The 12,182-nt window shown below is 45.7% G+C and overlaps 1 protein-coding gene across 1 annotated transcript in view; it reads left to right on the top strand.

Moving 5' to 3' along the window:
* Positions 1–12,182, top strand: part of PAPPA2 (pappalysin 2) — a 133,999-nt gene that overhangs the window by 110,809 nt on the left and 11,008 nt on the right. Inside the window, exons 18-20 of the mRNA XM_035123579.3 lie at positions 1,775–1,907; positions 3,341–3,450; positions 5,105–5,176. Coding sequence (XP_034979470.3) covers positions 1,775–1,907; positions 3,341–3,450; positions 5,105–5,176 — 315 coding nt within the window. The remainder of the gene's footprint in view (positions 1–1,774; positions 1,908–3,340; positions 3,451–5,104; positions 5,177–12,182) is intronic.

Here is a 12,182-nt window from a genome sequence, read left to right as displayed (position 1 = left end):
AAGGGACTCCATGGATGGCTGCAGTGAAAGGGGAGATATATAAGGGGGTCAGGTGATCTTCCTCTGGTCCCAAGATGTTTAGGGCTCTTACATTAACAGTAAGACCTTAAGCCAGTGCATTGGCAGCCTGTGCAGTTTTCTCAGCGCTGGTGCTAACGGTCGGTGTCGTCAGACGGCAACCATGACCACTTCATTCTGCACTAACCACAACTTCCAGACCAAATGTGAGGCCGTCCTCATACAGAGGTCATTTCAGTAATTCGGCTGTAGGGTTACCATTCCATGAGCTATCCCTGCCCAGGCTATCCCTGTACAGAAATGGTTGCATCTGGCACGCCGGGCTACTTGTTCCTTCGGAGAATGCATCCTCCTGGAACGGCTCTGCAAGATAGGAAATGGGGTAGCTATCAGGGTCATCCTCCAGGGTGACAAAAGCCAATTAAGTCCCAAAGCCAAGTTGGAATCCAGGCTGAAATGAATCTAAATAATCAGTATCTTCTGAAATGGCTTTGCAGTCTTGTGGATTCTAGTGACTAGATGAGTATTTCTTTCAAAACATCTGATCCAGGTTGTCCGCCCCGCCCCCCAGGAGTGGTCCTATACCCCTTTAAGGGCATCAAGCACCACACCCCTGTGTAAAGCTGCACTCACCCTTTCCTGAACCCTCATCAGACCACTTCAACCGAAACTGATCCCATAGAATAGAACTATATATAGCATTGGGCACCTTTTGCTCAAGACAGCACCGCAAAGTCTTGTGATGAAGAAAGAAAAATGTTTATCATCAAAGTTGCAAAAGAGTCACAGTGGGTGACTGAGGGGTCCAGAGCTGCATTAGCTGAGGGAAGGTGTTAACTTGGCCAACCCAGTCAGATGGGCAGCATATAAATAATAAAACTACTGTTGTTGTTGTTAACAACCCACAGACAAACTTAAGAAGGTCTGCTGGGTGGCTACTCTAAAAAGTAGCGGAGACAATGAAATAGACCTACTTTTCCGCTTACACCACCACACTATCTGACGCATGTTCCATGAGCTTTGCAGTAAATTTCCACCACTTGCACTCCAGCTTTCCTTCCGTCTGCGTCAACATCTGATGCTCCTGGGAATCCCCAGGAGCAAAATGGACTGCATAGTGTCAGAGAAGGCACTTGGGAACAATAATGTCAACGGCCACCCTCCTCTCACCATTCCCCTCAAAGGCCAGAGCCTTGGCTTGACTGCCAGCTCCATCCACTAGAAAATCCCTCCAAACATTCAGAAATCTCTTGGGTTTCATGCATCTAGAGGCAGCCTAAGTGAATGGGGGACCCATCTTTGCAGAGGTGGGAATAGACATGAAAACTAACCAGGAAACGGTCTGATTATGACAACAGGGTCAAACACTCAAATCTTCAAACCCCTCCCCTCGTCATCTGGGGCAAAGACCAGATCAAAGGTATGTCCTGCTCTTTGTGTCCGACTGATGACTCCTGGAGTCAGCATCACAGTTACCTTTGAGGCCATGAAGCCCTTCCAAGTAGTTTGTAGTTAGAAGCTGGTTTTGTAGCAGTTATAAAAGTAGGTGGGCCTTTAAAACTAGCACAGACTAGTTTTGACATCAAAAGTCTCTCACCACACCATCCCAGTAAAGTATCACCAGTAAAAATTCTGGCAACCCCCAAATTTGTGCCAGTTTAGTGAAAGCCATACTTGAAGGTGTTTGCTTTTAGTGAATCTGTCCACAAGAGCACACTAGAATTTCACGATGAGTTCTGCATCCTTTGTACTTCAGGTCCCAATCCTTTGCACTAAAGATGGCTTGTGGACAGAGGAATTTAAATTGTGTGAAGATCTGCAGGGGGAATGTTCACCACCTGAAGAGCTTAACTCAGTGGAGTACAAGTGTGAGGAAGGCTATGGAATTGGTAAGAACTTATCCCCTTATCTCCTGCAACCCCCTTTTCCAGGTTCTTGGAAGAAAGCTTCCCCCTTCCCTCCAAAAAGTGAAGTCTCTCACTTTCTCCCAAGAATTAAAAAAGAGTTCATGAGTCAGCAGTGATCTAAATGATGGTACAGTTCAGATTTAGGGACGCGGGTGGCACTGTGGCAGAGCCTAGGGCTTGCCGATCAGGTGGTCGGCAGTTCGAATCCCTGCGACGAGGTGAGCTCCCATTGTTCGGTCCCAGCTCCTGCCCACCTAGCAGTTTGAAAGCACATCAAAGTGCAAGTAGATAAATAGGTACAGCTCCAGCAGGAAGGTAAACGGTGTTTCTGTGCATTGCTCTGGTTCACCAGAAGCAGCTTAGTCATGCTGGCCACATGACCCGGAAGCTGTCTGTGGACAAATGCTGGCTCCCTTGGCCAGTAAAGTGAGATGAGCGCCGCAACCCCAGAGTCATCTGCGACTGGACCTAATGGTCAGGGGTACCTTTACCTTTACAGTTCAGATTAATTGCTGCTATAATGGTCTATGGATTAACTCAACAATGTTATTTTAATTTTGATTGATTTATCTGATTATTGGAGGATTGGAGAAACCCTAAAATTATCTGGAGATGGGGGGAGGTAAGTGCCTTTTCATTGGGACCCAGGTGGCGCTGTGGGTTAAACCACAGAGTCTAGGGCTTGCTGATCAGAAGGTCGGCGGTTCGAATCCCTGCAACGGGATGAGCTCCCGTTGTTCGGTCCCGGTTCCTGCCCACCTAGCAGTTCGAAAGCACATCCAAGTGCAAGTAGATAAATAGGGACCGCTACAGCGGGAAGGTAAACGGCGTTTACGTGTGCTGCTCTGGTTCGCCAGAAGCAGCTTTGTCATGCTGGCCACATGACCCAGAAGCTGTCTGCGGACAAACGCCGGCTCCCTCGGCCTATAGAGCGAGATGAGTGCCGCAACCCCAGAGTCAGACACGACTGGACCTGATGGTCAGGGGCCCCTTTACCTTTTAAGCGTCTTTTCAATGAGGAGGACATCGTGTAGATGCTGCAAAAATAAATGCATAAAATATTGATGGAAGCAGCTGGATAAGCCCAGAGAGAAGCAGGACATGGAAGCCAGTAATTTTTATTTCATCTGAGCTGGAGAAGAATTTTGGACCTCCCAGCCTTCATTCAAAAGCTACTGAACAGCCTAGAAGTTTGAACTGTGTATCTTAAATGCGGAACAGTCCAAACTTTAGAATTATTCATATATGACTTCCTGTTCCTTTGGATCACAGGTATCACGAATGCAAGGTTGGCGTTGTAGCCTCTTAGAGTCTCAAAGTGGGAGCAACATGAAGAGCTTAGGCAGAGCTTCACAATGCTCAAGGAATCTCAGTGGCTTCAGGTGCAAAAGGTTACCTGCTCTTTTACCCTCTAGGTGCTGTGTGCACACCTTCCTGTCTAATTCTCCCGAAAGATCCGGTAACACTGCCTGAAAATGTCACTGCAGATACCATGGACCACAGATTGAAGCCTACCAGAGTCCAGGTAAAGCGGCCCAGGTGATGTGGAAGGCAGTATATAAATTATCAAAAGTAAAGTCAACTAAACCTGTGCTAGAACACCAGCTGTTCCCACCATATGTGCTCTTACTTGTTGCTATGCAAGAAGCTTCCCTGGTGATCTGAGTAGTTGCTATGCAGAACCAAAATGGGGGAGATTTTTGTTGAAAAGTTCTGCCAGGCTCTAATTCTCTACCCCCCCCCCCACGACCTTTGATGATTTTTCAGAAATCATTGTGAAATTCAGTTCATACATTGAATGATCCTTGGTTGGCTACACTTGCGGTCATCCATATGTTTGGTCAGAAAGCCATTCGCTTTACTTGAATGAGCTTCATTTGCTCATAGTAATGGCAGCATGGAGCTAAACATCATCGACTCCATACCATTTTGATGTCATCACTTCTAGTACATGGTCCTTGAATAGCCAAGATCAGTCAAATAAGTTAAAAGAGCACAGATAAATGACCACTAAAGCAGCAAGAAAGAGTGTCAACACTGGGGTATTATTGGCTGCAAACAATCACAAAAAATAAGGGATTAATGACTTCTCATTCTGTCCTCCAAGAAGCACCGTTTTGAAGGAGGGAATTGAATGAACGTAAAGAGTATTCCACAGTTGTTTCACTTGAATGAAGCTTAACAGGTGGTACAGATGTTGAAACTCTCTGACCTCCTCCAAAGCTCACATGGTTTCTGGGAAGAGGAAATACGTGTGTACATAAAAGATGCACATATGAGTACTCTAGCAGGAAGAGGTAAATGAAATGTGGCAAGAGCTTTAGTCTGGAAACAACTGCAGATTCCCTCTTTTCTCTTCAGCTGTGGTTCCATTCCAAGCTGTCTTGATCCAAGCTGGTTTTGGTCTGAATATTTGGCTAGGATTTCCAATTTCTTGCTAATGGCTGACTTAGGAAATTGTGCCCTGGTTCCCCTTCATGGAATGGCTAAAATGCCTCAAATATGATAACTTCTTTGTTTTCCCTTAATTGGCTCTTTCAAGAATGATATTTCTGAAAATAAAACTGAAGCATACTGAAAGCACGGTGGAAGGGAAAATCAAAGCAGAGAGTACTATCAAGAGCCAGAGTTTCAAACCAAGATTACCCTGTTCCTCCGAAGAATTTTCAGGAAGTGTGGGAATTCTCAGGGTTTCATTCATTTGGACACTGCTGTGTGTTAGGTTGAATCAGACATATGGGATGTGTTGCAGCGGGGGACAGTGTTGTTTTGTGGTCCTGCTCTGCAGTGCCTGCCATATTTTCTCAATTCCTTGAACGCTTTGTACATTTCTGATTCACTTCTCTTCCTCCTGGACTTGACTGTCTGCAAAGCTTTGTCCCAAGCGCAAGATTGCATGTGAAATCTGTAGCACTTCACAGGTGGAATCTTTAAATGTAAACATTACAGGTCGTTGGTCATTCTGGCAATACTTAATCTTTAATACTTAAAGCAGGGATGAAGAAGCTGCAGTCGTCTAGACTGTAGTTCCCATTTTCCTGACCATCAGCCAAGGAGCTGCAAATTCAACAATATCTGAAAGGCCAAAAGTTCTTCATTCCTGACATACAGTGATACTGTAGAGAGGCACACCTTACTTCCTGCACTACATAAAACTTTCTGCTTTTCCCTTTCTTCAGAGTATTGTGTGCACTGGAAGACTGGAGTGGCATCCAGATCCGAAAGCCATTCATTGTATTTCTTCATGCGAGGTAAGGGGGTGGGTGTGTTTATGCAGAATGGATGTTTGATTCTAGTGTCTTTGCATCGTATCTTGTGACACACAGGGCTGACAAAATTGAAGATCCCATTTTCTGCAATGCAGAGGTTTGAGTGTTTATGTTTTTGCAAAGTAGAGACCACCAGCAAAAATTCATCTAGTCAAACCCCCTTCAATGTATGCTTTAGCTGAAAGCATCCTTGACGGATGGCCATCCAATCTCTGCTTAAAAACCAAGAAAGGAGCATCCATCACCTCCTGAGAGCGTCCATTCCACTGTCAAACAGCTCTTACTGTCAGGAAGGTCTTTCTGATGTTGAGTCAGAATCTCCTTTCTTGTAACCTGAATCCATTGGATTGAGTCCTACCTTCCAGAGCTGGAGAAAACAAGCTTCCTTGTTCTTCCATGTGACAACCCATTAGATATTTGAAGATGGCTATCATATATCTGACAGTAAGAGCTATTTGACAGTGGAACGGTCTCCCTTGGGAGGTGGTGGCCTCTCCTTTCTTGGAGGTTTTAAACAGAGGTTGGATGGCCATCTGTCATGAATGCTTTAGCTGAGAGCCCTGCATTGCAGGGGGTTAGACTAGATAAGCTTTGGGGTCCCTCCCAACTCTAAAATTCTCTGATCTCCTCCTAGTCTCCTCTTCCCCAGGCTAAACATGCCCAACTCCCCAAACCATTCCTCATAAGGCTTGGTTTCCAGACCGTTGATCACCACAATTTAAGAAGCATTTTGACAAGTTGGAAGGTGTGCAGAAGAGAGCAACCAGGATGATCAAGGGTCTGGAAACTAAGCTTTACAGGAGCACTTGAAGGAGCTGGGTATGTTTAGCCTGGAAAAGAAGAGACTGAGAGGAGATAGGATAACCATCTTTGAATATCTCAAGGGCTGTCACATGGAAGAGGGAACATGCTTGTTTTCTCCTGCTCTGGAATGTAGGACCTGAACCAATGGCTCTAAGTTTCAAGAAAGGAGATTCCAACTAAACATTCAGAAAAACTTTCTGACAGTAAGACCTGTCAATAGTGGAATGGTCTCTTTTGGGAATCTCCTTCCTTGGAGGTGATTCAGCAGAGGTTGGATGGCCATCTGTCATGGATGCTTTAGTTGAGATTCCTGCATTGCAGGGGGTTGGACTAAATGACCCTTGGGGTCCCTTCCAACTCTACAGTTCTATGATTCTGTGAGTGGTAGAATAACTCTTCTGCTAAAAGGTAGAATAATTCTTCTGCTAAAAGAGCTGCAGGGGGCAGGGGGTGTCATCACCAGGGCCGGATTTAGGTTTGATGAGGCCCTGAGCTACTGAAGGCAATGAGGCCCTTTATATGTCCAGCTGTCCTTTGTCAACAACAAATTGTCGCTGGTTTTTTGTGTTGAATATATGCTATGTAGTAATTTATAGACCTAATAGGTATCTAAAGCCATTTGCACATAACAAAGTATGTATTTTATCAAAGTAATTGTTGAACTGAAATACAATTAAGAAGACGTATATTAATAGTGAAATTTTTTGGGCCCCAAGAGAGTGGGGCCCTAAGCTATAGCTTGTATAGCTTATACGTAAATCCGGCACTGGTCATCCCACTGTCAGTGGCAAACATGACCCTGGGGTTTATGCAGATTGATGGGGATTCCCAGGGGAAGTAATCATGGCGAACAGAAAACCTATCCAGTAAGTGGACAAGCCCACAGGCCTGGCTCTTGGTGTAGTCCCGGTGGCGCAGGCGCCAGGGCACTGGGCCAGCAGGGGGGGGGGGGCTGCACGGCAAATCTGTGCTGCGAGGGCGGAGGCGCTGGAGCGATCTCCGCGCCTCAGCGCCCGACCTGCTTGAGACGGCCCTGCAAGCCCACTTAGGTTTGCTTAGGTTGAGAGCCCCCTCCTCTTTCTTACTCCTTGCTGCAGCGCTTCTTCTGCCTCCCCCTGTCAATCCCAAGTATTTACATGAGCTGTTTTGCATTTGTGCAGCCTTTGTGTCTTCTGACAAATATCAAGTAGGCAGAAGAAACAGGTAGACATTTTTTAAAGTTTTGGTCTGAATGGGAGCCAAGGAGTGGTTGCCTCCTGCTGAAATAAGCCCCTCAGCTGAAGGGAGCAGTCAGAAGCGCTGTAGCCCCTCCACCATCCACCATCCAGCATAGTTTTTCCTCCCTTTTTAAGTCCTGCAATATAAACTTGGCAGAAACTAGATGCGAAATGGGCCAAGGAGGCCCCTGTGGCTTTGAGGCTTGTTTTCCATAACCCATTCTATCCTGTTGCATATTTAAGCAAGTGTTGGCTTGGGCAAAGGTTTAAAAAGGCCAACTGCTGTGGGTAGCAACCCAGCCTGGTGTTGTCAAGATGAAACCATTACCCAAAAGGTGAAAAACACCAGAGACAACAACCCATGTAAGGGATTACTCAAGTGAGGTACAAAAATGGATCAATCGATGTTCCTAACGTCCCAACTACAAAGGTTGGTTGGTTAGCTGGCTTTAAACAAACAACGGCATTGCAGAGTCACAAAATACCCAAATGAAATTCCCTGGTTAATCTGATATGCTGCCATATATAATGGCTATATCTGGAAGTCCGCAACATTCCTGGTCATTGGACCTGTTTCCACAAATCCTTCATCAGAGGCCAAATTACAGCTTGTTTTGTTATCCAGATAGAAAGCTTTGGTGTTTCCTTACACGCACGAACACACATGTCAAAAAACAAAACCACTTGACTGGAGGCAGATGAGGTTTATTTTAGGGAGTCAGCAGTACCAGCCATTGCATTCACAATAGCCTTGGCAAAAGGAAACTGGCCCAAACTTCCCCATTCTGCTTTCCTCTCTTGTTTGCACTCCGATTCATTTAATATTACAAAGACCAAGACGGATTCTCTTTCTTTCTTTCTTTCTTTCTTTCTTTCTTTCTTTCTTTCTTTCTTTCTTTCTTTCTTTCTTTCTTTCCACCCACCATTTGCTGGGTCCCAGGCAATCATTTGAGGGCAGGAGGATGTTAATCTATATGCCACCTCTAAATGCTTGACCTCTGCATTTAATGCACCCACCCACCTCCCTGGTTAATGCAGATTTTTTTCTTTCCAGAAAAAAAAATCCACTTAGTCCTGTAAAGATGTGAAAATTCTAAAGGTGTAGCTGTTTCATTTGTTTGTGATGCAGCATGTGACATTTCTTTGGTGGGGAGTGGGGATGAGCTATTGCCATGCCTCCTCAGTTCCCGTTTGACTCAGCTGGGGATGCCTGAGTCATTAGCAGTTTAGTTCTGCTGGCCACATGACCTGGAAAAGCTGTCTGCGGACAAACGCCGGCTCCCTTGGCCCGAAAGCAGAGATGAGCGCCACAGCCCAAAGTCAAATTCGACTGGACTTAACCGTCCAAGGGTCCTTTACTGCCTAAGCCATTTCATTTCCAGGAAATATGGGGAGGGCGTTGCATTTGTTTTAGTGAAAAGAGGGGTGCCTATTTTACTATGCATAGGGTTTAACCTTAATACTAGTGTGGGGCTTGCTCACCATCAGAAAGCCGGGGCAGTTGAGTCTCAAAGAAAGCTTTTATGAATTTATCTTCCATTGGCATTGAACACCATTGCAACTTAGTGAGTGATTTATGCTTTAGGTGCAAGGCGTCTGATGCTGGGATTCTACACATGTCTCAGAATAAAAGCAAAAATTGGATTGACGTAGTGAAAAAATGTTGAAATAATAGCAGGACATATAGTACCAATGGATCTTTTAACATTTTGTTTGGAATAATAAAGGATCAAATATTATTAGACGACAGGTCATTAGTTCAGCAGTTCCTGATAGTTAGCTACACTTTATTGTATTGGGGGGGGGGGTCAGAACAGCTTGGAAGAAAGGATAGGTGAGATGTTGTGAAGATGTAAAATGGACAAATATTGTGAGAATTAGTGGGGGGAAACAACCTGATGATCTTTTTTGTTGAAAAATGGTGCAACAAGGTACAAGAGTTAGTGAAGCTGCGGTTAGTAAAGTTGCAGTCTTACGAGCAAGCTAGCAATAAACCAATTCTAATGGGTTTTTTTATGTATAGCTTTAACTTTGTTTTCCTTTTCCTTTATATTTTGGATGATGTTCTGGTGTATTCGTTAACGAGCTAATAAAAAATTGTGCGTGCACACACAAAAAACAACCCAAGTGCAGATGCAGCAAGTGTGATGCACAACAAATGCACAACAAGTGTCCTATCAGATACTTCCTGTGGCTGGACAGTTGCAAAAATCACACCCAGCTTGTTACTTTGTGCATGCTCAGTGAGCTGTGACAGCAGGGCCGGCTCGTCTTAGACCCCCGGTGGCGCAGGGCACCAAGGTGCCGGCCCGCCAGGAGGGCGCCGCGAGCTGCGCCCGCCCGCTGACCAGCCGGTCCGCTGCGCAGCTGTGCCCGGCGCCCACCTGACCACCGCGCTGGGAAACGGGGTGGGAGGGCGCCGGAGAGATCGCGCTGTGCCTGCCCGCCCGCCACGCAGCAGCGCCGCGCCCACCCGCCCACTGCACTGGGAAACGGGGCAGAAGGGCGCCGGAGAGATCCGGCGCCCTTTGCGACAGGGGCGCTTAAGACGGCGCTGTGTGACAGGTAGCGTGTGGTGAGGAGCATGAACACAATAGGTACTTGGCATGCACTGCCCACTGGTGGATGGGATACTAAGGATGTGAACATTTGAAAAGGTGTGGGCTGGGCTGTGATACTGCATATTCTGACATAAGCAGAATGAGAAGAAAAAGAAATCTGCAGAAGGAATCCATGAGAAAGCACCCTTCCTTCCTTCCTTCCTTCCTTCCTTCCTTCCTTCCTTCCTTCCTTCCTTCCTTCCTTCCTTCCTTCCTTCCTTCCTTCCTTGATGGCATTTGTGTTTGAATGTTGGTGATTCAGTTTCAAATTCCTGAGCTACTGGAACTCGCCCGTCCCACAGAGGCCTTGTGAATGTAACCGACATGGGGACGCATTGTTATAAATGATGGCTGGTCCCCACTGCGGCTACCTAATAATAATAATTTCAAAAGAGAACTGAGCTAGAATAGCAGCCTATTGCCTAAGACTCAAAACATCGCTGGTTTTTATTTATTTATTTTATTATTAATCACATTTATATACCATCTTTATCTCACAAGGATCTCAAGGTGGCAGACATGGTTCTCCTCCTCCCCATGTCATCGCCACAACAAGCCTGTGAAGAAGGTTAGGCTTAAGTCTCTAAGAGATGGTGACTGGCCCAAGGTCACCCAGGGAGCTTCATGGCTGAGTGGGGATTCGAACCCTGCTCTCCCAGGTCCTGGTCCAACACTCTGACCATTACGCCATGCTGGCTTTAGTCAGAATCACATCTCTACCACGAAGGTGGAGCCCTTCCCTCTACTTCTCCACTTGCAATAAAACTACTTTACTTTAGTACTGCGTTGACCGGAAAGCGCATTTTAATTACAAATGCTCCCACTTGGTTCTCTGTTCTCTGTTAATGAGAATCAGAAAGCCATACAAATTCTTCAAGAGAGGCTCATGGGTGATTTAAGTCTAATTGTGTGAAAACCCTATTAGGAAAAGACTGGCGCTTTTTCGAAAAGCTTTGCCAGTGCTGCTCTCTGCTGGCTCTAGGTTGTTCAGCTGGTTAAGTGTTGCAGCTTCATCTATGCTACTTTCAAAATAAATAACCAGGAAAGTGTTATAAATTGGTGTTTTTTAATAACTGTTTTCATTGCAGATTAATTCGGGGAGGGGGGAGTGTTTAAAAAAATGCTCTAAGCTTCTTTGAAGTAAAAATGGCATAAAAGATTATGGATAGTTTTGTGAGTTTGCCTGGCTTATGGCAGAGGCTGTTTCATAGCTGCCAAGTCTCCCGTATTCTCCGGGAAATCCCCGTTTTTCCAGCTGTTCTTAGCTGAAAAAACGGATTTTTTTTGTTTCCCCCCGGTTTATTCTGACACGGCGGCCATTTTGGAACTGGGCGGAGCATGCTCACAAGCGGCTTTTGATGCTGCTCTGCCCAGTTCCAAAATGGCTGCAGTGTGACTTCTGGCGCGGTGGCCATTTTGGAACTGGGCAAAGCAGCATCAAAAGTCACTTCTGAGCATGCTCCGCCCAGTTCCAAAATGGCGGCAGCGCTACTTCCAGTCTGCTACTTCTGGCTCGGTCCCTAATTTCTCTGACAGCAACTTGGCAGGTATGGGCTGTTTCCTTGCATGGAAGTGGCTTCTACTTTTGACATTTTTGAGCAAAAGGCACATCGAGAGGGAGGAAAGCTTTCTCTTAAAAGCAGCATAGGGCTGAAATCTTGTGTCTTAGCATCACAGATGAAGTTAAATTATTGGCAACTCGGCTGGCAATTTGTTCACCAATGAGAGCTGCATCAAAAAATATGAGCCATGCGTGGCAGCATTTCTGTTGCTGAATTGGCTGTTGTTGACTTAATGTAGTTGCTGACAGTGTCATGCCTGGATTAGAAGCCAGCTAGGAAGGTCCTGGACCCAGAGTAGTAGTTGCCCTACTTCCAATTTAAAAATAGTGCATGCGAATAGAATTGTGGGTGGTACATGCGAACGCATGAAAGGAAACTGTTCTCCCTTTCTCATAATGCCAGAACTCAGGGCTATCCCAGTGAACTAGATTGGCGGTAAGTTCAAGGAAAGCAAGATACCTTTTCACATTGTACATTATTAACTATTGCTTGGAGGGGAAACTGCTTGGTTAGTAGCTGTTGACAGGCAGATCTTCGATGAAAGGGTTTAATTGTGGGGGTTTTAAAGTTATCAGCCATGTTAGTGAAGTGGAGCTTCCATGTCCAGAGGCAAAATACCTCTGAATATCTTAGAAAGGCATATTGAGGGGGGGGAGCTGTTGCCTTCATGCCACACAGGTGAGTCTACCAGAGTCATTAAGTGGGCCTTTGGTCTGACCCAGTATAGGGATACTGTCAGGGCTCTTATCTCGCTGCTTTAGTGCTCAATCAGAGCAAACAGCAATTCAGGTTTCCCGCAGATTGC

The sequence above is a fragment of the Zootoca vivipara genome, chromosome 7 (assembly GCF_965207765.1).
Source record: "Zootoca vivipara chromosome 7, rZooViv2.hap1.1, whole genome shotgun sequence".
In the NCBI taxonomy this organism is placed as follows: Eukaryota; Metazoa; Chordata; class Lepidosauria; order Squamata; family Lacertidae; genus Zootoca; species Zootoca vivipara.
Note: the sequence above shows the minus strand (reverse complement) of the source record. Positions and strands in the feature narration are given on the sequence as shown.